The 26,421-nt window shown below is 44.8% G+C and overlaps 1 protein-coding gene across 15 annotated transcripts in view; it reads right to left on the bottom strand.

Annotated features, from left to right (window-relative positions):
* UNC13B (unc-13 homolog B) overlaps window positions 1-26,421 on the bottom strand; it is a 186,961-nt gene that overhangs the window by 30,069 nt on the left and 130,471 nt on the right. For 9 of the 15 annotated variants that reach the window (XM_046677335.1, XM_046677343.1, XM_046677372.1 and 6 more), the window contains 5 exons: window positions 8,525-8,571; window positions 5,753-5,831; window positions 3,424-3,498; window positions 2,698-2,917; window positions 36-263 (listed from right to left, as the gene is read on the bottom strand). In XM_046677335.1, the coding sequence (XP_046533291.1) occupies window positions 36-263; window positions 2,698-2,917; window positions 3,424-3,498; window positions 5,753-5,831; window positions 8,525-8,571 (649 nt within the window). Of the gene's footprint in view, window positions 1-35; window positions 264-2,697; window positions 2,918-3,423; window positions 3,499-5,752; window positions 5,832-8,524; window positions 8,572-10,894; window positions 10,918-20,822; window positions 23,309-26,421 lie in introns of those variants that run through there. The other 6 variants (XR_006890802.1, XR_006890805.1, XM_046677314.1 and 3 more) reach the window with 4 other exon arrangements.

The raw sequence follows: 26,421 nt of genomic DNA, 5'->3' as shown, positions 1-26,421 counted from the left end.
CAAGTTCTTGTCCCCTCAAACTTTGACATGCTCACCAGTGATGGTAATCTTGGCTGACCATTTGGAGGTGCCATCCAGCACACTCTGCTTCACTGTTTTCATCTGCTGCACATGGGCAACTTTGCTCACGGTGAAGACATCCCGGATAACTTCAAAGATCTCCGGCTTATTCCGCTCTCGGATCTTCATGCGGTCCTTCATGGCCATGATAATGTTCTGGGTCCGGTCCTCAGCTCCATGTTTAGAGCTCTTTTCTGCAGCTCCTGAAGGATGGCCAAAGACAGAAAGTAGGGTAACCAACAGGCTACCTACCAGAGGGTCAGGTTGGGGACTGGGGCCTGGGAGAGGGCACTGAGCAGTGGGAGAAGCTTAGGAAGACTGGGATATCTTTGGGGAAAGCTAATCACTATGGGGCCTGCTGGAGTTCAATGTCTGGCAAGTGGAGTTCAAACACAACTCAATGGGCCAAAAACTTGGTAATTGCTATGGGTATTATACTATTCTACTTAGATATATGTTGAATTTTCCCATCAAAAAAGAAACAAACAAAAAATGTAGCTCAGTCTGCAGTTCGCTTTGTCTTTCTTCCATCCAGATGGTGACTGAGAGATATCCTTCAAGTCTAAGGACAAAATATTCCCGATGGGTATCTCAGTTATCAGTGAGGGGTGGTGGGTGGGCATGACAACTCCACCAATCTCATCCAACTTCCAAGCCATGATACACATCCCAGAATTTGTCACGGTACACAGTTGGGTTCTGCCCCATGGCTCCAGTGCCTTTAATCTCAGAAAATAGTGTGGTATGGTGAGAAAGATATGGCTTTTGGTTTCAGACAGAATTGGGTTCAAATCCCGACTCCACCATTTCTAGCTGGGTAAACCAGTTACTTCTAAGAGAAGAAAATGGCACTCATCTCTCAGAGTTGAAAAAAGCACTATATTAGCATACATAAAGCATCTAGCCCAGTGCCTGGTACCTAGCAGTTACTCAGTAAATGGTCACTATTATTGTTACCACTATCATCATCATTATCCTGGCAAGGGCCATCCTCACCAGCTGTAACCCCAACCAGTTCATCTCAGAGGCCCACAGGCTTTTACTTAATCCCTAAGGATTAAGGCAGAGAACAGACTCCTCTGGTGATTTCACCTACCAAGTTTCTCAGGAATGGGCCCATCTTTCCTTTATTGGTCTTGTGGACTGGTTCTTACCTCTCTCTAGTCTCCAAAGGCTTAGGCCTTTACTACAAAACCTGGACCAAAAAATAAAGGCCAACATCTGTATCCTAACCCTGGGAGGATGGCAAGCAATTTTTCTGTCCAGGCAGGCCCACAGAAGGGCATTTCATTCTACTCTGTGCTTCATAGAGCCTTAGGCAGAGAATATTTTCTGATAAATGAAAAATGACCTGAGCTGCATCCTACTCTTACCATTTAGCATATCTCACGCAATGTGACTTCTTCCTTGGACTCGGACTTCTGAAATGCCCTTGAGGAGAAAATTAACACCCCTGCTACAGAGAGCATTTCAGAAGTTTCTAGCAAGCAGCCTATGCAGCCAGCCCGGCTGCTAGTTCTCAGCAATTAAAGCAAGGGCCTGCTGGCACCTGTGCTTCTCGGTCCCTCATGATGGGTTTGGGCAAAGTCATCACAGGCATTTGGCTTCAGGATGTCTTCTCAGAGCCCCATCTCTTCCACTGACTTTGTTTTACTTGTCTCTTCATGTCCACTGTCGCCATGTCGGTGGCACAAATCTAGGGCTCTTCAAAGGACATTTTAAGTGAACAATTCCTCGAGGCCTCTCCCTGGGCCCCTTTTATGTCACATTGTTTTTCCTTGGGATAATGAAGTGCTAGTGAGTCTAAAGGTGACCTTCCTTTCTCCTACACAATCCTTGAAGCTTTCATTGCTATGGCTTGGCTCTGAGTAACACCTGGGAGAACTGGAGGGGTGAGAAAATACTTTCCCACATCCCCCACCCCTGTTCCTCCTGGGGTCCATCCACAGTGATGCAAGCCCAGAAGGAGCAGAGCAAAGAGACAAGAATTTGGAGTGCTACCACCTCCTTTCACAGAAACTTGTTACTCTTCCTGCTTCTACACTCCCCACTCTGTGATGGCAGCATAAACCACGTATTTAGTGAGGGCCTTGGGAGCCTGGTACATTCTTCTCCAGGACCTCTGCCTGATCTATTTGAAACTGTTCCTGGCACTGTTGTCTAAAAGCTGCATCTACAAGCAAGGAATAAATGCTGCCTTCCCTGGGTCCTAGGGTCTAGACCTCAGGAGGTTCCTCTGTGAGGCCTGGAACCTCACAGAACTCTCTCTCTTCTCATTAGTTTCGATCCTCAATTACACATGCTCTAGTTATTTCGGCAACACTGTGGTGTGTATACTACTTAAGCACAGCCTCTGGGATCATCTGAATCCTGGAAGAGATTCTAGTTCCACCATAGGGTCACAGAAAACTCAAAGAATTTTTCCTAAAGGTGCTTAAGAGAGTGCTGTAAGACCTGTTATTTAGAAAAGCAATGCCCCTGGACTCAGGACCCTACGTTCTCTGAAAAGGAAAGAACTTCAGAATCAGGTAGACTAGAGAAATGACAGTGCAGCCATCCTAGCTCTTTGCTGCTACAGTATTTTGGAGAGGCCCTGCTGCCCCTGCTCTCCACCCCTCAGCCCGCAGGGACACTCACGCTGCAGGCAGTCAGCATTGAGCAGGTCCTGGCACTTCTCATGGCACTTGACTCCACACTCGCTGCAGCGCATGCCCTGCCGGGCGATGCCCCAGAGCAGGCCTTCACACTCATAGCAGTAGGTCGGAGTAGTGGCTGTCCAGACCTCAAAGTTGTGAGGTGTGGTACACGAGATGGGGTAGATTAAGGCCTGCAGGGTTTTCTTATACACATGGGATTTCTGAAAGACATACACCCCATCACCCACCAGCAACTTTATGTCTCTGTGGGGAGATACCAGAACTGAGACCCTTGCAGGGGAATCAAGATCCTGGTTTCTCCTCTGGTAATGGAGAAAGTGCTCTAGCCTGGCCCCACCCACAGCCCAGCATGGCAGAAACAAGCCCCCAACATTGTGTTCCTGGTCGTCCAAGGTAAGTCTGACCTGAAAGCCGGGTCTGAGTCTTATCCCAGCAGTCAAGCTTTCTAGGGAAACCAAGGGTACTAGGCCCACCATAAAGTTCACTAGGCCACCTGAGTTCAGTGGTCATATACTTCAACATAAGACTGCGGCTTATCCCTGATCTGAACCCTTGCCTCTCCCAGTGTGAAACTGAGACCCAATGCTATCTATCTGTTTCATTAATGACATGTGACCAACACTCTTGAATTCCCAATTAGTACGGCTACAGAGATGATCACCAGTCTCTAGGCCAGCAGACTCATGAAAGACCATGGGTCACTTACCAGCTCTTCATCCTTGAGAGAGGTGCGTGTAGCCATTGCAGAAGTAATCCCTGCCTTCCGGGACTGGACCAGTGACTGTGAGAGAAGACCTGCTGTCAGCCCTGGCTATTGTCAAGGGCTGGCAAAGTCCTCGGAAGGAGATTCAGTGACCAAAGAAACTTGCCTATAACTTACTACCTTCTATTTTTACCATCATTCACAGGGACTGCCCATGGGTAATAGGTAACAAGCATCCCAGGTTAAGATCCATAACCCAAAGCCTTCAGGGGACTATTCTAACAATGTTAGAACAGCACTTCTCTCAGGGTACCTATCACCCAAAGAGTTTCTCTTTCTTTCATATTTTTAGGTATTCTCCCCCTTGTTTACAGGAAAACAAAGGAAAATAAAACTTTAGAATTATAGCAGAAAATAGGTCATTAAGAATAGAATAAACACACAATTCTGTCAGAGTCAGATTCAAGAACCATCCCTAAGAACAATTCCATGTTACTCTCTAACCCCTGGTAGTACCACCCCATGCCTACACAATCCCAGGTGGCTGTAGAGGCCAACAGCCCAGATGAGCAGGGCACTCGGTAAGCGAAAGGGGCAATGTAGCCTCAGCCAAATCAAGCAGGGGAGGAGGTTAAGTCTGAGAGCTAGGGCTGCCCTGTTAGTCAGGCTCTTGTGTAAAAGGGCCCCTCGTATACGTATCTGCCAAGTACAAGCCTTAGGGGCAGGCCCTGGAGAGGCACATGGTTTCCCTAAGGCAGTGGACGTTGAGCAGACAGAAGTTATAATATCAGCCTAAGCTGGAGGAATAGTTGGAAGGGGCCCAGGTGGCTTGAGATGTGGGCTCTTATATAGGATGATAAGGGACTCTGGAGACACTTACCATAGCCTGCGCGGAGGAGAGCAGAGAAAGGAACAACATTATGTTAAATCCCCCCCAAGGGCATGAAAAAACTTTCAGAGGCAACTGAGAGGTTCTTCCCTATAGTCCAATGTAGGGAACACATCCCAACACCCTCTGCCTCTATCCACTGAAAACTGTCTTCAACCCAGACAGCTGGCCAGGGCCAAAGGCCTAGAGTTTCTACTCTAAGAAGAGTTATGTCATAAAGTGAAATACAGGCATGGTTAAAAGACCAGAGGAGGGGACACAAGAAATGAATAAGACACTGCTATCCAATCAGTTAAGCAAAAAGGAGATAGAGAGTAAGAGGAAGTAGAGGAAGAGAAAAAGGAGGAAGAAAAGAAAGAGGAGATGGGAGACAATGAAAGAAGGTCATAAAGAAGAGATGACATCATGATTTATCTTCATCCAACAAGCTTGATGAAGAGTTGGTAGAAGAAGAGGTGCATTAAAAAGGAGGAAAAAGAGAAAGGAGAAGATTCACAAATAGTAGGAAAGAAAGAAATGATTAAGAAAAAAGGGCAGACGATAGTCCCATTCAACCAACTAAGGAGGGAGAAACTGGTGGGAAAAAAGAGAGCAGAGAATGGAGGAGAAATGGGAAGAGGGGTAGATAGAAAAAACAGGGTAGACAGAATAGAGATAAAAAATAAGAAAACAGGAGTAGAAAATGGTAATAAGAAAACGGATTCCAGTCTTACCGAACACCTAGCTTTACAGCTCTGGAACTCTGGGACAGCCTGAGCCCCACTCCACCCCTACTTCCCACTAGGCTATGGAAAATTCCCTGAGCTGACCCTGCCTCTGGAAGTATGACCCAAAATGGGAGCTTCTGGGGGTCAGCCCAGTAGCATAGTGGTTAAGTTCGCATGCTCTGCTTCAGTGGCCCAGGGTTCGCAGGTTTGGATCCCAGGTACAGATCTAGCACCACTCATCAAGCCACTCTCTGGAGGCATCCCACATAAAACAGAGGAAGACTGGCAGGGCAGGGGGAGCTTCTGGTCACCTGGAGATCCTGAGATCAGCTTTAATTCCTAAGCCTATTTCATATTTCAATTCAATTCCAGAAATTTTTATCATTATCTCTCTTTGCACCAGATACTGAGTTAAGGACTAGGGGCACAGAGATATTCTAGAAAGCCTACGTCTTGAGAGGAGAGTGTCACCTGAGTGCTCAGCTTTGAGGGTGCGAGCTATAAGATTTCAGGTAGGAGCCTGAGCTAATAAAGAACCTGGGTCTCTGATGAGGAAGAGAGGTAGAACAAGGTCCCACTAAAGCCATCATTAAGTCTCAGCAAGGCTTTAAATGATTGATCTTCAGACCAATACTTATCACACTAAATAGACCACTACCAGTCCTGATAGCTTGCCAAGGCCCAATGGGGGATATCCCAGGGCTACAGCCTAAGCCTGCACTACAGTCTTACTCACCAAATCACTGACAAGTGGCAGTGGCTTCTTTCTGCGTAGATCTGGCATGCTGTCAATGCCATAAAGCCCTCCAGCTGGCCTGAGGAGAGAAGAAAATATGACAGGACCTTCAGTCCTGCCTTGAGTTACTGGCAGGTTCAGTATTCTATTCTCCTTGCTCACCGTCTCCCCAAGAGGAAGATGAACTGACCTCTACCATGTGCCTTTGAGAGAGGTAAGGAAGACAGAAAGTGAGGGAAATAAAGCCATGGGATGATGAGCAATGGCATCTGCTCTCAGAGTGCCCCTCAGTATCTCCTTCTACGGTTTTAGCCAAGGACTGAGAGCTCTGTTATCCCACAGTAACAGTTCAAAGCACCCATTTATTTGAAAGTCCTTGTGTTCCATAAGGCAAGGTAGGAACTGGTGGTTAAGAGGGCTTCTCCTCACACTCAGGCCAAAGACACTGCTCCCCAAAGTTAAGTCTTTCCCAGCCTGAGCTGGAACAGAGACCACAAGGATGGCTGTACAGAAGAGCTGCTGCCTAGGTGAGCAAGAATGCCAAACAATGACATGCTAACAGACTTTCTCCATCTGGACTAAAAGAGTCACCAGTCCTGTCTATCCAAGCCTCCTGGAGCAAAAGGGTCTCCATGGAAAGAGGTGCCCACATAATCAAGTGGAGGCAGAGGAGATGGGATGAGAGACTCACAAAAGACCATTTAGGAGAGAAAAAGACCAATTAGGAAAGAAACAGTAAAAGGGCTCAGAGTCTGGCCTAGTCCTATGGACAAATCAATTAAGAACCAGGAAAAAATTATAGCTGGAGCAACTGGAGGTTTCTAAAACTTTTATATCTTTTCTATGCTTATTAATTTTGTTGTTCTTTGCCTTTCTGCCACAACAATATGCAACAAAAATAGAGAGACTGTCCCAAAAGGAACACCATTCTCATTTTGAGATATCTGCATTTTATCCCCAGCTCTTCTACTAACTCCCTACATGTCCTCCGCCACAATTCCTTCCTCTCTTTGGGTCTTGGTGTTGCTTCTATAAGGGAGGGGGACGAAGCACAAAAATCTCTCTGACCCTTTAGAAGCTGTCATTCTGAGCCTCAATGAAAAGAACTCATCTACTTGGTTTCAATAAGAGCAATGAGGTGCGGAAGCTGAGGTGGCTGGGTTGTACACCACAACCAGTCTGAAAGAGAAATGTAGCAGAAGAATAAGCAGGTACTGCCAACTACACAGCAAAGAATGGAGTCACAAATTGAGCCAAGGCCAGGAGTTGGAACAGGCAACCTGATACATTGATTTCTAGTAAACTTGCTTCCTGAGCACAGGCAGTAAACTGTGTTTTCAAAGAGACTACCACACCTAGGGGAGTTCTAACCTTGTGACAGTTTCCATGGACTATGCTGAAGGAAAGGAAAGACGACAACAGGGAGGCATTTAGAAAATCACTGCTTGGCTCCATTTAAAAATAGCTTGGATATCTTCAATTGGCATGTATATATGTTACAATTTTAGAAGGAAAAAGCTAAAGCCCTGAAGAAGGGCTGTTGAAGCAGCAACTAGTGCCACAAATTTGTAGCTAACTCTAAAAACTGTAATATGTACCACTTACACCAAGAAGTTTCTTTGCAATATAAATAAGCTTTCGACCAAAGAGGAATGGGCAGCTCATTCACATGATTAACTCTTGATTTAAAAAAGACAAACTACAAGGAAAAGAAGCACATAAAAATGTAATAGGTGGGGGCCAGCCCGGTGGGCAGCAGTTAAGTTCAGACGTTCTGCTTTGGCGGCCCGGGGTTCACCGGTTCAGATACCAGGTGTGGACATGGCACCGCTTGGCAAGCCATGCTGTGGTAGGCATCCCACGTATAAAGTAGAGGAAGATGGGCACGGATGTTAGCTCAGGGCCAGTCTTCCTCAGCAAAAAGAGGAGGATTGGCAGCAGATGTTAGCTCAGGGCTAATCTTCCTCAGAAAAAAAAAAATGTAGTAAATAACTTTCTGATCTGATCTTTTTTCTTCTCTGGTCATGAGGGAGAGAAGGCCGTCCCTGAGAATTTTGACATCAGAAGGCTTTTGTGGGACAAGAGAGAAGGAAAATCCTGAGAAACAGCTTGCAGTGTATGGAGTGGCGGGGAGGCGGTGAACAGACACGGGGGACGGGATGGGACACTTAAACTTTCTCTCTTAATAACAGTCAGTCAGTTACAGGCAGCAGTTGAGCAGCTTAAAACGACTCTCTGGTGCAATCACATGGGTCTGAAACCCCCAGACAAGAAATATAGACAGAACACACAGAGCTCATAAGGGATGCTACTTATATCTTCAGTGGAATGGAATAAGGAGGCGACTCACAACAGCTGAAGCAGGAAGGAGCCCAGAGAGTAATCTAACCAGCTGCACTATCAACAATGGAATAAAAAGAAACTGTCTCCAAATGCAGATGCTTTTCTAGCTTCATCTTTCTTCTACCTAAAGAGTGTATTACCGCTATAATGCAATGGATCAGAATTTCCAGAAGCAAGGATGAGGGAGCCCCAAAGCTCCGTCCCCTGCTCCAGAGGAACCACTCTGCAAAGCTCTCTCTTCTGCCTCTGAGGAATCAGTCTGCAGAGTTCTCTCCTCTGCCCTCAGAGAACCAACCAATCTCTACAGTAGAACCTCTTCCTTCCCCAGGATCCACCTCATGGAGCTGCTTCTCCTGCTTCCCATGGGGAAAGCTAAAAGAAGCACGAGAGACTATAAAATCCACAGAAACCCTGCAGGGAATCACTTACCCTTCTGGGAGCCACTGGGGTAAAGAAGAGTCACCATCATCCGGAATCTTTAAAAAGAGATAGAAAAAAGTTAGACCCAGGGCAAGATGGGAGACTGCCATCTTTCTTTGGTCAGGCAGTGAGCAAAGTAGGAAGCTCAAAGCACTGCAGGCACATATACCAGGTGGTGACACAGCCAGCCTGATGTCTAAGCCAATACCCTGATCAGGCAGGGCAACAAGCAGGCTGCTGAAATGAGCAGTATGGTACTTTGTCTCCCTTCTCCCCAGTGAATAGGAAGGATATAAAGCCAAGCTCACCGAGATCCCAGGGCTAAAGTCCACTGGGAGTGTGAGAGCTGCCAGAACTTACATCCCCCTCACACAACCCCTGGTGTATAGAAGCTACTAAAGCAAAAAGACAACTTCACATCGAGTCTGATCTTCTTGCAGCTCTACTCCTAAGTTCCTAAGTTCCCCTGGCCGCCCCAGAGCCAGACCTGGTTTTTCTGGATTCCCATCTCATCTTGTGATTTGACTTTTCAAGTCGTAACTCACTGACACTGAGTACATTCTACATTTGATAAGCTCTATATAACAAGAGAACCCAGGGCAGACATTTGGTATCACTCTCGGGAATTTTATGAGCTCTATAATGAGAAGGTGAAAATTGAGGCACCAAATAATTCAAGGAAGGAACAGTTTGAAAAGACTTTTAAAACGTTTCTGCACAAAAAAACCACAAAGTAAATCCTTCAAGTAGTGTACAGAGAGAGCTCCAAAGCTGTGAGGGCTCTCCAGAGAACAAACGGTAGATGCTGTTTAGGCTCAACAGACCTAGTGCTGGCAGGTCTGGAGGTTCCTGCCCCTCCTTGTTCCCCTCCACCCCGAACAGCTTCCCTGCCTCCTAAGATCTGGGCTCCAGCTAATTATCCTGGAGTAAATGAGCTCCAGAACAAGGGGGCAGAAGTAAGCTCTTTCGCTTTGGACAGGAGGTGAAGTTTTGGGAAAGCTAAAAATGGGAAAGTTATAGACAGAATGATGCAAGACAGAGTAGAAAAGGGAGAAGTAGGACAGGCCAATGGATGACGTAAAAGTGGGTAAGAATTACCAGGGGTTAGTAGTAGGCTCAAGATGGACTCTGGATTTAAGACCCTTCTCAGGTTGTCTGGGCTCTAATCAAGCCTATCTGCCTACTGCCAAAAGCCCTTCATGACTCCATTTCACCTCACCTGCCTCCTGCAGGTGGGGATTTTGTGGGGATGATACTGGTAAAAGGAGGGTGAGGCCCAAAAGGCAGCTGGAAGTGGTTAAAGCACGTCTCCTAAGGTTGTTTGTGAGGGGTAGCTCATCCCTAACTCCCCAAATTCTACCAACCAAAACTTCTCTTTCCTTTGGAAAGAGTCACTGTACTGAGTAGATTATGTCCTACTTAGAATTAGATGTTTGCCAAAACCACTGGGCTTAAGGAAACAAAGTCACAAAACGTCTCTGGGAGCCACGGTTCACAGGCTCAGATCATACACATTTCCAGTGTGCAGAGGGGACAATGGGTCTGCAGACCCAGCATAGAGCATGCATACACAGGGCTCTGAAGGAATGCTGGGGGAGTGAGAGGAGGTCTAGAGAAAGTACCTACAGCAGGGACATTCAGACACAACTTGTGCCTGAGGGAAACAAGGTGAGCATGGATCCTGCACACAGGGCTATAGAATATGTGCACACACCCATTTGGAGGAGGATTCAGTGTTCACCAGGGCCCAAATCACAGGCAAAGCAAACCCTCACAGTCTTCAGGAACCAGTGCTTGCAGGCACACAGCATTAGTATACTATGCATTCACATGGCATGGGGGAACCATATCACAGGTCTACAGAAGCTTGTGCTCAGAGAGAGGCCAGAAAGCCTGCTCAGAAGCACAAAGCACATGCACACTTAGGGCCCCAGGCAAAAGAAACAAAATGCCTGCAGCAATTCCTGTTCTCATATACAAAGTGTGTATGCATGCTGGGCTCAGCAAGAGTTTACAGCATATACCAGTCTGCAGCAACAAACAGAAAAGGGATAAACACTGTGCAAAGTAGAAGAGGAGGGCAATCAGTGTCTGGGGGAGTCAAACTGAGTACAAGTATAAGCACACACATGCTACACTGAATGTGCACCATGCCGGCACACGCATTCTCACACCATGCTCCAGGGTGTCTGCAGGAGCAAACACAAGCATGGAGCATGCACACAAACTGCTTTCAGGAACAACTGAAATGAGTGCATGAGCCAAAAGCTCAGAGGCACAGATAATGCGTCCGTGTGCGTGCACACAGACACACACCATGCTCAACAGGGAGGGGTAGAAAACAGACAATGAAAAAGACCCAAAGGCCAGAGGCACAACCTGAAGGGCTCCTCGCTTTCCTTCTGCAATGAGAGAAAGAGCAGAAAAAAAGGGCAGAGAGGTTAGTAGATTCAGTCCTACAAGGGGAACTCAAAGAAAATGCCAGCTAAACCTCAAGGGACACGGAGGAGGAGAGAGCCTCTGAACAACTGGGCAGTTCACAGACCCGGCTCCCAGAATCCTCACCTCCTAGATTTGGTGACGCCTGCTTTTTAACTTAGAAATCTCAGGTTTGGCTGCTCAAACCAAAGGGCAAAGTCCACTGGGGGATTCCCGTCACTCTTTATCCCTTTCCAAAGTGGCCTGCACGCAGAGTCAGGGCCACAAGACTAGCTTTGTTACCAAGGGCCACTCCAATAGGCTATCCAAGCTGGCTGAGCAGAGAGTGAGTTCCTTCCTTAGAAGCCAAATGAGCTCCCTCCAGATCTGGGATAAGTCTTCAAATCCCAAAAGCCTGGTGGCTGAGCCCTTTTCATTTTGTAACATAGGCTTGGCCATGTGTTTGCCTAGCAAGCACTGGCTTGTTTCCCAGAGCCTAAATTAAGTTAGGCCAGGTTAAGGCCTGGAGTTAAGGCCAGGACCAGGATGTACCAAGCGGCCACTGGCCAGCAGAAGTACCATGATCTAGAAGAGAAAACCCTGACTGCAGTCCTACGCCTGATTATCTATCAAATCAGAACAATACCCCAAAGGAAAACCAACACTTCCAGAAAGACCCAAGCAAGCCACAGCAGAGGAAGAATAAAGTCCCAAGATTACGACTTTCCTATTTGTCAGAGACTACACTGTGTTCCAGGCCACACATGGATAGGCCCACAGGCTTCCTTCTCTAAGGAAAGTCCATCGACATGGGCCCATCAGCTCCCCTCCACTTTCTTTTCCTTGCCTTTTAAAGATCCAGTGATATTACATAACAACTAGAAAAGAGAATCATAGAAACTAATCATAAATTCCCAATTTTTCAAGATATTTCTGATGACCTAATTTTTCAAGCTATTTCTTTACTTCACCTGACAGAAGAATGAACTCAGGAACAGGAATCCTCCAAAACAGTGCAGCTACAGGAAGGTGAGTGAGATGAAAAAGACACCTCCTGGAATGGGAATATAGCTCTTCTACATCTATCCCTCACCTCCCCTAGGGCACTCTGTTCCATTTGAAAAGGAAAATTAGGCAAGGAAGACTTTAAGTGACCTGTGACTCAAATTAGACAGGTTTCACTCCTCCACTATCTTAAATACATTGTACACATCATATCAAAATTGCTTTGAATGTGTCCTTCTGTTCTTCCAGAAGTCCCCATACTGCCTAAAGAATAAAACCCAATCTGTTGACAAGGCTGTCAAGGCTTTCTGTGATCTAGCCTCTCGTATCTCATGAAACTTTCTGCTGTCCTCTCAAAAGCAGAATGAGTGCCTCTCCACCACATGCCTATGGCACTCACACATCTATGTGTGCACTTCTACGATGGTGTGTTGCCAGTATCGTCTCACTGTAATTGTCTGTATAAACGTCTCCCTTTACACACTGTGAACTTCTTGAGAGCAAGAAGTACATATACACTATTTAACCTTTGTAGCCTGAGCCTTAGCACATCTCCTAGTATTGGTATGTAGTAAAAGGTAGGTCTGTCTTAGTCAACAGCTTATACCATTTTCCAGACCCCAAGGCCACTATATTGGCTCTTCAGTTTGTCCCACCTGTTGGACAAACATCAAAAAACCTTTTCTTGATGCTCATCATCACTGATCATCAGGGAAATACAAATCAAAACTACACTAAGATATCACCTCACACCCATTAGAATGGCTAAAATAACCAAAACAAAAAATACCAAATGTTGGAGAGGTTGTGGAGAAAAAGGAACCCTCATACACTGTTGGTGGGAATGCAAACTGGTGCAGCCACTATGGAAAACAGAATGGAGATTTCTCAAAAAATTAAAAATAGAAATACCATATGACCCAGCCATCCCACTACTGGGTATCTATCCAAAGAACTTTAAATTAGCAATTCAAAAGACCCATGCACCCCTATGTTCATTGCAGCATTATTTACAAAAGCCAAGACATGGAAGCAACCTAAGTGTCCATCAACGAATGACTGAATAAAGAAGATATGGTATATATACACAATGGAATACTACTCAGCCATAAAAAAGGATAAAATCATCCCATTCACAACAACATGGAGGGACCTTGAGGGTATTATTTAAGTGAAATAAGCCAGATAGAGAAAGACAACCTCTGTATGACTCCACTCACATGTGGAAACTAAACACGTGGACAAAGAGAACAGATTAGTTGTTACCAGGGGAAAAGGGGGGTGGAGGATGGTGACAAAGGGTGAAGTGGTGCACCTACAAAACAACTGACAAATATTAATGTACAACTGAAATTTCACAGGGTTGTAAACTATCATAATCTCAATAAAAAGTAAAAAAAAAAAAAAAAAAAACCTTTTCTTGTAAGAATCAAACTTTTTGTGCTTCCTAATTTCCTAAAATGCCTTAGGATTTTTCCACTCAGATTTAGTTTTCAGTTTAAGTGATATATATGTCGGTAGAATACCTGCTTTGCAGAAAAATCAGACCCCTAAGAATGATCTCACTCTTCCAAATACTCCATTTTATGAGGAAGTGACATTCTTCTTCGCTGTTAAAACAATCTTAACTCCATGGTATTTGGGAGTCAAAGACTTGGGGTGTTCACTTTATCCGGGCCTGCATCTCCTAATCTGTAAAAAGTGGCTAAGAACAGCTACCTCCCAGGGTTACTGCGAGGATTTCTTCAACAAATACTTATTGTTGTGCATACTAGGTACTGTTCTCCATGCTGGTGATGCAGCAGGGAACGAAACAAACTCCCTGATCTGGAGAAGCTTCTATTCTAGTGCAAGGAGCTAACAGTTGATGATGATGAACATGATGCCAGTAGCTAACATTAAGCAAACACTTTATGTATCTGGAATTTTATTTGAGTAAGCTCATTTATTTCTCAACTCTGCTGGGTAAATACTGTTATTATCTCCATTTTTTTATTGACTAAACTGAAGATCAGAGAAGTGAAGAAATTTGCCTAAAGTCTCAGCAAGTGGCAAAGCCAAAATTCAAAACCGGCATCCTGGTTCCAGTATCTGGAACTATATATACTACATCACGTGTGATAGGGACTCTACGGAAAAATTCAGGTAAGGGGAAAAGATAATGTTTCCTGTGGTGATGTTACAGTTGCTGTTAAAACTTTATAAAAGGTAGTAAGGGAGGCCTCATTGATAAAATGACATCAAAGTATAGACCTGAAGGAAATGAGTAAAGAAGCTATTCAGAGTTCTGGGAAAAAAGCATTCCAGTCAGAACATACAGCAAGTGCAAAGTCTGAGGGGAGAGCATAAGTGGTGTGGAGGAAGAGCAAGTTTGAGATCAGAGTACCAGTTCAAAAGGAGGGCTCCAGGCCATTATAAACACTTCGGCTCTCCCGCGGAGCGAGGCAGTGTATCGCTGGAAGACTGCGCAGAGAAGAGATGTGATCTGACTCGTTTATAAGGACTACTCTGATTGCTGTGGGGAGAAGAGACTGGAGAGGGACAAGGGCAGAAGCAAGGGAGACCAGTCAGACTACTGCAATCACCTAGACAGGAGAAAACAGAGGCTTAGAAAAGAATGATAGTGGTGGAGGCAGAGATAGTGGTAAGATTCAGGATATTTTCTAAAGGTAGAGCAGGAGGAATTTACTAATTGACTGAATACAACTTGAGAGAGAAAAGGAGAAGTCAAGAACAGCTCTATGCATTTGGGCCTGAGAAGCAGCAAGCATAGAGATGCCAATTACTGGTGAGAAAGACTATAGGAAAAGCAGGGGGTTTGGCAGGGGCTTAGGGAGCAAGATCAGGAAAGTGGTTTTGGATATGTTAAATCTGAGATGTCTACTTACATCCAAATGGGGATGTTAAGTAGAAGTGGAGGCTGGTGTTTATGTAAGATTTCTGGGCTGGAGCTATATATCTGGGAATGCTTATGAAACTCATGAGATTGAAAGACATTACCTAGGAAGTGAGTATGAATAAAAACAAGTTAGGATTGAATCCTGGGATGCTAAAAGGTTGGGAAGATGAGGAAGGACCAGCAAAAATGACTGAGAAGGAATGGCCAATGATACTGGGGGAGAACCAAGACAAAGAGGTGTTATTGAAGCCAAGTGAAGACAGTGTTTCAAAAAGAAGGAATTGAAGCACAAGGATAAACTGAACATCAATGGAATAGAATTGGGAGTCAAGAAATAAACTCTCACATTTATAGTCAGTTGATTTTTGACAAGGGTGCTAAGACCATTCAATGGAGAAAGAATATTCTTGGGGCCGGCCCGGTGGCACAGTGGTTGAGTGCGCACATTCCACTTTGGCGGCCCAGGGTTCGCCGTTTCGGATCCCAGGTGTGGACATGGCACCGCTTGGCAAGCCATGCTGTGGTAGGCATCCCACATATAAAGTAGAGGAAGACGGACACGGATGTTAGCTCAGGGCCAGTCTTCCTCAGCAAAAAGAGGAGGATTGGCAGCAGATGTTAGCTCAGGGCTAATCTTCCTCAAAAAAAACACGAATATTCTTTTTCAGCAAATGGTGCTGGAATAACTAGATATCCACATGCACAAGAATGAAGTTGGACCCCTATCTCACACCACATACAAAAATTAACTCAAAATGGATCACAGACCTAAACGTCAGTTAGAAATGTCATTTAATTTAAATGTCATTTAGGGAAAAATCATAGGAGTAAATCTTTGTGGCCTTGAATTAGACAATGGTTTCTCAGTGATGAAACCGAAAGCACAATCAACACAACAAAAAATAGATACACTGAACTTCATCAAAATTTAAAACTTTTGCACTCTACTTCATGCCTGACAGCTATCACCAAAAAAACAGGAAGAAAACAAACAAGAAACAAAACAAACCAAAACAAAACAGGAAGTAACCAGTGTTGGCAAGGATGTAGAGAAACTAGAACCTTTGTATACTGTTGGTGGGAATGTAAAATGGTGCAGCCACTGCGGAAAACAATATGGCAATTCCTCAAAAAAATTAGAATTACCATATGATCCAGCAATTCCACTTGTGGGAACATACCCAAAAGAAATGAAAAGCGTAAGATATTTGTACACCCCTGTTCATAACAACATTATTCACAATAGCCAAAGGGTGGAAGAAACCCTAGTGTCCATTAATGGGTGAATGGATAAACAAAATGTGGTATATACATACAATGGAATACCATTCAGCCTTAAAACAGAGGGAAATTTTGACAAATACTTCGACTTGAATGAACCTTGAAGACACTATGCTAAGTAAAATAAGGCAGTCACAGAATAACAAATATTGTGTGATACCACTTATATGAGGTACCTAGAGCAGTTTAATTTATAGAGATAGAAAGTAGAATGGTGGTTGCCAGTGGCTGGGGAGAGGGGAGAATGGGGAGTTAGTTTAATGAATACAGTTTCTTTTTTTTTTTTTTTTTTGAGGAAGATTAGCCCTGAGCTAACTGCTGCCAATCCTCCTCTTTTTTCTGAGGAGGACTGGCCCTGAGCTAACATCCGTGCCCATCTTCTTCCACTTTATATGTGGGACGCCTACCACAGCATGGCTTGCCAAGCAGCGCCATATCCGCACCCGGGATCCGAACTGGTGAACCTCGGGCCGCCAAAGTGGAACATGCGCACTTAACTGCTGTGCCACTGGGCCAGCCCCTAAAATTTCAGGTGGGAGAAATGAAAAAATTCTGAAGATTAGATGGTAGTGATGGTTGTACAACAATGTGAATGAACTTAAAATGGTTAAAACGATAAATTTTATGTTGCGTATATTTTACCACAAAAACAAATTTTTAAAGAATAAAATGTTTATGCTGCAGAAGACATCATCAAGAGAGTGAAAAGACAACCCACAGATTGGGGAAAAATACTTACAAATCATAATATATCTGATAAGGGACACATATCCAGAATACATAAAGAAAGAATTCCTACAACTCAACAACAAAAGGACAAATAACTCAATTTAAAAATAGGCAAAGGATTTGAATAGATATTTCCCCAAAGAAGATATAAAAATGGCTGATAAGCAGCAGAAAAGATACTCTACATTATTAGCCATTAGGGAAATGCAAATCAATAATACCACAATAAGATACCACTCACACCCACTAGGATGGCTATAATAAAAAAAACAGATATTAACAAGTGTTGGCAAGGATGTGGAGAAATTAGAACTCTCATATGCTGCTGGTGGGAATGTAAAATGGTGCAACCACATTGGAAAACTGTCTGGTAGTTTCTCAAAAACGTTAAACACAGAGTTACCATATGACCCAGCAATTCCAATTCTAGGTATACCACCCAAGAGAACTGAAAACATGTCTGCACAAAAACTTGTACACGAATGTTCATAGCAATGTTATTCACAAGACAAAAAGTGGTTTAAAAAAACCCCAAATGTCCAATAATTGACAGATAAACAAAATGTGGAATTTCCATATAATGGAGTATCATTCAGCAATAAAAAGAAATGAAGAAGTGATAAAAGTTACAATATGGGTGAATCTTGAAAACATTATGCTAAGTGGAAGAAGCCAGTCACAGAGGCCACATATTATATGTATCTAATTATATGCAATGAGCAGAATAGGAAAATCTATAGAAACAGAAAGTAGATTAGTGGTTGCCAGAGGCTGGGGGCAGAGGGGACTGCAGAGTGACCACTCACTAATAGATAAGGGGTTTCTTTTTGGGGTGATGGAAATATTGTGGAATTGATGGTTACATAACTCTGTGAATATCGTAAAAACCACTCAGTTGTACATTTTTTAGGGGATTTTAAGGGTGAATTTTATGGTATGTAAATTATAACTCAATAAAGCTGTTATAATAAAAAGAAGGAAGTAATCAATTATGTCAAGTTGCTAATTGATTAAGAGGAAGACTAAAAATGGACCAAGAGTTTGGCAATATGGTGGTCATCTGAGGCCTTGACCAAAAGCTATTTTGGTGGAGTGGTAGAAATGAAAGAATTGAATTTTTACGTAATGCATGTGAGGGTACTTAAAACAGTGCCTTGTACATAACCCCCCACAAAAAGAAGGAAAAAGATGAAAAGTAACTCGAATTAATGGTAAGCTACTATTAGTAAGCTTCAGCCCTAAAATGTCCCAAGCAGAGCAGTGAAGAAAGCCAATTTCTCAAATGTCACGTGGTGGTAGCAGCCACTGATATACTTAATCAGTTTACCAGGTGAGGATGACTGCTCTTGTGGACTTTGTAACAAGAATTTGTTGGTGTGGGGCTGGCCTATGTGCTTACCTTGCTCTATTCCTCCTGCTCCATGGATGGTGCTGGAATGAGGCCCGGACCCAGCACAGAAGGGATGCTGCCACTCTACTGCTTGGCAGCCCCTCCACCATTCCCTCTGCAGCCCAGACCAGACTGGATCCTGGCTAGGACTCAGAACTTTGGCTTGCTTTCTTACTGGTGTTTCAGAAAACCTCCTCCTCCTCATTCTCACTGCTGCAGCCACCACCTGCTTACCGCAGGTACAATTTCCTGCATTGCCTAGCAGGATGTCAGCCCAGAAGAGGAACTCTGCAAGCTGAAGAGTTGGGCCCAAGGGTCCTGGGTGCTCATGCTAACATCAACTCCCACCAAGGTTTAAGGAGTTAGTAAGGAAGTACTACTTTGAAATTTGCTGTTTCTATTGTTGCTGTAATGTAATAATTTCTAAATGTCCACCGAGAAGGAAAAAGGGCTGCAAAGTTAAGAGGAGAGAGAAATCCCTTACAGCTGAGGAATTATAGGTGGCTTCCTGGAGGAGCTGATGTTTTGGCCATATGTTGAAGAACTGAGTCAAGTTTGCTAGGCTTATGTGGTGAACACAGCACCTTAGGCTAGAAGGAAGCACGTGTACGTGAAGAGGCCAAGAATGGAAAGTATAAGGCAAATTTGCGAGGCAGTAAAGTTTCTTTTTGGGTGGAGTATAGTGGACAATGGGAGATAAGCCTGGAGATGTAAACCAGAGACCAGTTGTAGTGGCCTTGAATGCCAAGTGAAGGAATTTAGACTTTTTTTGATAAGCTATAAGGAGTAATTAGCTCTAGGGATATTTGGAAGGAGTGTGACATGATTTTAATTTTTCATTTTTTAAATTTAATTTTATGACTTGGTATTACATTCATGTTACTCAAATTCTAAAAAGTATAAAAGGCATCTAGTGAAAATCTTCTCACCCCATTAGTTTTTCACCTAATACCTTTCCCCACAGGCAATCATGCGTCAGTTTCTTAGGTATCTTTGTTAGATACTCTACACATACACAGACACTATGGGTTTGTGCGTGTATTCTTTCTCTCTCCTTTTTATACAGATGTACGCGTCTTACCCATACTGTTCTGCACCTTGTATTTTTCTTGTGTCAATATATCTTAGATATCCTTCCATTTCAGTAAAGAGCTACCTAATTCTTTTTATAGCTACATGGTATGTATTCCATTGTTCAAATGTGCTAGTAAATTATTTAACCAGTCTTTCTTAATGAACATTTAGATTGTTTTCAATCTTTGCTATTAAAAATAATACTTCAAAAATAGCCTTGAACATATGTCGCCTCCACACATGAAAATATACCTGCAGGGTGTATTCCTGGAAGCGGTGTTGGCGCTCAAAGAGAATACATGATTCTGATCAATTTTGCCACTTGCCTTTCTTAGAGGTTATACTAATTTACACTCCCATCCCACCAGCAATGCACAGGCGCCTGTTCCCTCACACCTTTGCCAACACAATATGTTTCATAATTTTAATTTTGCCTTAGAAAGATTAATCAGGTTATATGCATAAGAGGACAACTCCATTCACATTTAAAACTGGATGAATATAGCATATGTTTGTGGATAGAGTGGGAGATGTAATTTTAAAACTACATATCTCCATGCTACCTAGAAAAAATTTCTCCCATTTCTTGTAGTCAAAAACCATTCCATTCTCCAGGTCTTACGTGAGCAGCTTTTAGATGGAGATGGAAGAAAGGGAATATGCTGTGTGGAGGGCAGAGTCAGGCTCTTGGACAGGGCCAGCAATATAAGCAGTTCCTGGAGAGCTCCAAGTCGGAAATAAGGTTCCATGTTGTCAAGTCCAGTACTAAGAAGACAAGTTGGGGTAAGAGAAACTCCCACAGTGGCCTGTGAGCTGGAAAAGCCTCACCAGCTGCCAGGGAAATGGCAATCTTATCTCAGCAAGAATCCCATGGAGAATAATTTTAAAATGTAACATAGGATTACACCAACCCCTCTAGTGTCTGTGAGAAATATGCCTCATCCCCCATTCCTGTCTCCTATCCCACACCTACTTTACACTAGAATATCCTAAAAGTCCTGCAGCTGTAAATTACTTCTGCCCAGATGTTTCCCCCTCTTATATGAAAATGTACTTTCTAAACCTCCCCTCAATAGATTGGAAGCTCCCTAGGGACAGGAATTCCTTTCCTGTTGTTTTAGAATCCCCTTTCACTCCAATTCCCACAGGACTAGCTTAAAATCTGTACAGTCATGTACCACATGATGAGGTTTCAAAGATGGACCACATACACGACAGTGGTCCCATAAGATTAGTACCACATAGCCTAGACGTTAGTAGGCTGTACCATTTAGGTCTGTGTACATACACTATGATGTTCACGCAACGACGAAATTGCCTAACAATGCATTTCTCAGAACATGTCCCTGCTGTTAAGTGATGCATGACTGTATGCATGTAATTTGGACTGACTCAAGCTGTGCACCTCCCCCATCGCCTTGTGAAATTCACCACCAAGCTGGGCCTCATGCTGGCCTGATGGAGGCCATACCCAGTCAGCTATGACCCCATTAAATAGAGACTCAGAATACCTGGGTACATGTCTTCTACTGAGAGATGGTTTGCCTTCTGTACTAGCTCATGCAAAAGTTTTCTCTGCCTCAGTCTTTTCTCTCTTAGAACATTTTTAAAATTGTAGATGCACTTGTTGAGGTAGATAGTCTCTGCACACACTTGCTCTAGGCTTAGTCTGCTCTGCTTGGGAGATTCAGGCCTGGAACAAGTTTCACTTCCCAGACATGGAGCCAGAGCAACACCTGGCAATGAATATGCAAGAGGCAGGTTGTTAGAAGCCAGAGAGAAGTTGCTGGGATCCTGAGAGTTTTGGTCTCCCTGTGCAGAGAGCCCCATTCCACCAGAGACTACACTGAGCAAACTCTCACTCCCCTGACTTTCAGGGCTCTCCACTGAGAAATCCTGGGCACCTCCTGAACTCACTGTCACAAGAAGTCTGTCACTGTTCTCTGTCTGGGATCCACTCTCATTGCCTTGCAGGTCCTCAGGACTGATCGATCCACTGTTCTCCGGCTTCTGAAACACTCCCTGTAGAGCTGAACGAAAGTGGTGAATTGCTCGGCCCAGTTTACTGGTATAAAATTTAATTTCTACGTCTTCATGCTCCTGTGAGCCACTCAGACCACAAGAGGACTTTTCAAAGACATTTTTAAGGACCTGAGCAGCACATTCCTCCTCTTCATTCAAGTCAATATGAACCATGTCACGGAAAGTCTCAGGCCCTATGATCATTTCCTCCATCACGCTGCCACAGCTCAGAGCTGCAAACCTTCCGGACTTGTCTGTCAAGAGGTCCTCTAACTGCTTTGAGCTCAGAAAATCAAGCCCAGCTTCACAGGCCAGGAGCTTGTCCTCTGTGTTCATCAACTCAGACAGTGACAGGTAGCTGCTGGCCTTACTCTTATCGCTGCAGTTTTCTCTTTTTGTTACTTCATATGCTTCAAGTCCTTGCCTGCATTGTTTGAAAACCTGGGATTTCCCAGAATCCTCCTCTTTTGAGATTAACACTAGGGAAGCTTCCTCAAATTGAGGGAGAGGAGACAGAGAAGCTTCTCTCCCTGTCAGTTCACTAGGGCCACCACTGATGACTCGGGATGCTTCTGGTGTTCCTTTTACTTCGTCCCCTGGCTGAGACACATCACTTGGCTTTGCTAAATTGTTCTTGGGTGGGAAGCAAAGGCCTTGCTGCTCAAGGTTCTGGGATTCTCTATGTTGATTCTGAGCTCTCATGTGATATGCTCCTCTTTTGGGTCCCATGACTCCTGTTTCCATCTGAAGCACTGGTTCATGTAGGTTTAAAGTATTTGAATTATGATCCTGAAGTTGTTGCAAAAATGACAGAGACTCCTTTTGGGAATTCTTACAGCACTGTGGCCAGCTTGGTTCTTCTCTGGTGGCAATCCGGATGCCTAAACTCTGCAAAAGGATGGATTTCTGCAAGATGAAGTCTCTATGCTCTAGATGGGCAAGCTTCACAACAGTAGGCCTGGGGGCTGGGGCTTTGCCTGCCCTGTAAGCCTCTCTGATGTACCTGTTGCACTGAACGCCATTAACACAGAGGTGCTTGGCCAGGAAGCTGTGTACCAGCTCCATGGTATTCTCCCCATCTTGCTCAGGAAGTCCATACAGATACAGAATGGCTTCCTCACTGGGTCGGTCCACATGGGGTTCCTGGGCCTTTCCACCCACACACACCTTGGCCAGGGAGCTGCTGCCCACCTGTAAGCCTTCTATTTCACTGAGAACTGAGTCTACACAGCTAGAGACTTCATCCACTGAACCCCGGACTTGGCTCAAGTGCTGCTGCAGCTCGGCAATCTCAGTTTGGAGACGGCTGATGCCTTGCAGCTCTCTGATAATATAGTCTACTACATCTCCCAAAGGTTCTCGCTGCTCACGGCTGCAGCCTTGCCCAGGGCCTCTGGACAAAAAGGGAGTAGCTTGATTCCTCTCTGAGCGCTCTTGACAGCTTGTGGTAATGCTAGCAGATGAGAGGTCCTCAGAGCCAGACTCTGAAACACAGGCAGTGGAGCCCAGAAGCGGCTGGATGCTGGTCTGCTGCCCAAAGCTGCAATGCTGGGCTAGGCCCCCGTCTCTATCCCCACTAGTGGCAGAGGCTACTGATCCACAGTGAGGGGGCACGGAACTGCCCTCTAGTGAGGATCCAGCAGGGCCTGAGGACTTGCTCTTGATGCCACACACAGTCTCTGCCTTAGCCTTATCCGGGGAAAGCCTGGAGGAGGGTCCCAAGGTGACCATGATTTCTTCCTCTGACTCTTGCAACAATCGCTTCATTTTGTCCCTCGAGGTCAGAGGGATTCTCTGCTTCTTCCTCTTATTTCTGGTCAGGATAGTTAATAGAGATTGTCTTAGAAGGCAAGACCCTGTCCTGATCTTTTCAGTCTATTTCTAGCAATTGTTGCTGGCTGATGCCTTGGGTTTACCCCACAGTGCTGCCTGGTATGGTCCCATGTGTGGTCTCCAAACCTGGCACATGCCCCTGGATCCTGGCTTGACTCTTATCCTGCAGCTAGTGAAAAAGGAAAATACGACATTCAGGTCAGAAACCAGCAGGATACTTTTAATCTGAATCAAGCTGTCAAGCAGGAATAAGAACACTACCTTCTAAGACTATGGGAACCAACGCTGACCTGTCTCCCAACGCTGGCCTTTAAGGCTATAGGCAGTCAGTTCTCTCTCCTTGGTTTCCCATCAGAGTATTGATGTAAAATCAAATCAAGTCCTTGTGTTCTGGGAAGGTACCTAAAGGCAACAAGATTGAGACAAACTCTGGGAAGTAGGTGGGTGTGAGCTCAGTGTCTGGCTCAGGGATGAACAAACAGATGCTTAACCACCAAAGCTCAAATCACATACACAGTGCAAGACAAGACATGGAATGTTTCTTTTTTTCGCCCAATTTGTTGTTCTGGCAAATACTCAGTTACTCAAAGGTTCACTCCCGCCTGTCCTTGTAGCACAAAGTGTCTTCCCTTGTTTAGTGATAGCAACCCTTCACTTGGAGAAAGGACCATGGCAAGTGTTTCAAACCTGGGGAACAAAAAATGTCTTCTACATCAAATTCTAGACTAAGGCGGCACAGTATGGACATAGGCACCATCCAGAACTCAAAGTGGCATTTAACATGTCTGGATCTAGAGGGGCAGGTGGCCAACAGCACACATATGATAGGCTCACAGCTGGGGATAAAGGAGTTCAGATGCAGCCTGGAGTGCCGGACTCCACTTAATAGTCCCTAAGGACTTGGCACACCCTAATCAACAAGCAGATTTGGCTCTCTTGGTCCAAGACCGCCTTCAGGGCAGGGGCTGATTTCCCAGCACCATCCACGGCTGGAGTAACAGAGGGCTGCTCTAGCCCTCTGACAGGCCTGGAGAGAAGGATGCATGCGACAGGCAGGGAGTTGGTTACTTCACAGAGGGCTCTGGGGTTCTTTGCTGTTCTCCAAAAAAGTGAAGACAGACTTGCCACCAGTCTTGCTCCTACATCCTAAGCTACCAGTGACTGCACTACAAAAGCAGAGAAAGACTATTACCTTATGTAGGGTGGGCATCCATTCCCTTTTTGCTGGGAACATGCAGAGTGTAGGGAAAGAGCAGAGTAGAAAGTACAAAAGGGAAATCAGGGAGCCCAGGAATGCATGGGACTGCCAATATCACCCGGGAGGTGGGGGTTGGGAGGGGTGGTAAAATCGGCTGGTGGGAGACATCCTACCCTTCATGTTCTTCAACCAGGGATGGTTTCCCCATTTTCTAGATTTGATCTGTATTTCTAAATCTAAACATCTACCTCTTTTCCTTTTCTCAGTGCTCAAGTTAACCCTAAAAGGGGAAAACTGCCTGTGAAGAACACCAATGACCACTCTCACAGCAATTCATTTTCAGGAAAGGCCACCATCTACAGTCTGTGGGCCTGAAAGTCAAAAGCACTGTGTTCCCCAGACCAAGAACAACCAGAAGGATGAGTCACGAGACTTACGACAAAGATGAAACTGACCCCTTTTACTGGAAATAATCAGGCCAAGAACCAAGAGACAGAACTAGATTAACTCCCATTTCATTTCCTCCCTTCTTCTCTCTAGCTCACCTAAAAACTCTACTTCATCTAGGAATTTCCCATCTAAGAATACTATCTATCCTGTGAGACAGTGAAGAGGCCCAATTACTGTTTTTTTTTTTTTTTTTTAAGATTTTATTTTTTCCTTTTTCTCCCCAAAGCCCCCCGGTACATAGTTGTGTATTCTTCGTTGTGGGTTCTTCTAGTTGTGGCATGTGGGACGCTGCCTCAACGTGGTCTGATGAGCAGTGCCATGTCTGCGCCCAGGATTCGAACTAACGAAACACTGGGCCGCCTGCAGCGGAGCGCGTGAACTTAACCACTCGGCCACGGGGCCAGCCCCCCAATTACTGCTTTTTAACCATTACTGCTTTACTCCAGTATCTCAAGGGGCCAGGATCAGCCACACCCCTAATTTGGCCCACTCACTGCAGTCCGTGTGAGAGAGACAGAGGATGCCCTATGTATACCACCAGAACTCCTGGGACTTGGGCTTTTTGCCTAGGTAGCAAAGCCCCCAGTTTTGGGACTCATCAAATTCTTCCTTCTCTCCTCCCACAAGTGCAAAATCTATACTTCCAAAGCCATCCCTTTCTTTTTTCTCCAACTGTGCAAGGTCTACGTATCCCTGATTTGGTCTTGGCACCTAGTATTAGCTTTGAACAACGTTCCTGATCCAACAAGGACTGGAGATGGCAATCAGCCTTTCAAGTTTGCCTCAAAGAGGAAAGATTGCTTACTAAACCAAGATGGAAGCTCTGAGTATGACCACTTGAAGCCAGGAGCAAGTGCTACTAGAGCGAGAATCAGGAGACTTAAATTTGGGTCTTGCTTCGCCAGTGACCTTGGATTAAACACTTGACTTCTCTGTGCCTTAGTTTCCTCATCTGTAAAGTGGGGAAGATAGACAAATTTATAAAGCTAAAATGAGAGACTGACAATTAGTAAACTGTGAAGTATCACAGTGTTGTTGTTATTAGGGAGATGGCAAGTCCCTGAGACAAAGAAACCAATATCTAAGCCAAGCACGCAATCACCTAAATGGTACGACTTGAGTGAACCATGACTTCTATCCTAGCCACAGACCCCTGCCTTTCCCAGTCTCTTCTAACGGTCTGTAGCAGTACCTGGAATCCCACCATTAGGTTGTCATTCTTTTTTTTTTTTTTTTTTAAAGATTTTATTTTTTTTTCCTTTTTCTCCCCAAAGCCCCCCAGTACATAGTTGTGTATTATTCGTTGTGGGTCCTTTTAGTTGTGGCATATGGGACGCTGCCTCAGCATGGTCCAACGAGCAGTGCCATGTCCGCGCCCAGGATTCAAACCAACGAAACACTGGGCCGCTCGCAGCAGAGCACGCGAACTTAACCACTCGGCCACGGGGCCAGCCCCATAGGGCATCATTCTTTATTGGTCCTGCTTTCTTCCACAAGTTTTCTTTTTAAGGTAAGAAAAGGGAGGAGCAAAACATTCAGTCCCCAACATTTCATTCAGGTGACAGGAGGCTCGCTATCCTCCTTCAGGCAGCCTGAAAGCATGAGGA

This window comes from Equus quagga, chromosome 1, assembly GCF_021613505.1.
Source record: "Equus quagga isolate Etosha38 chromosome 1, UCLA_HA_Equagga_1.0, whole genome shotgun sequence".
Taxonomy (NCBI): domain Eukaryota; kingdom Metazoa; phylum Chordata; class Mammalia; order Perissodactyla; family Equidae; genus Equus; species Equus quagga.
The sequence above is the reverse complement of the archived record's forward strand: the minus strand, read 5'-3'. Positions and strand labels throughout refer to the sequence as shown.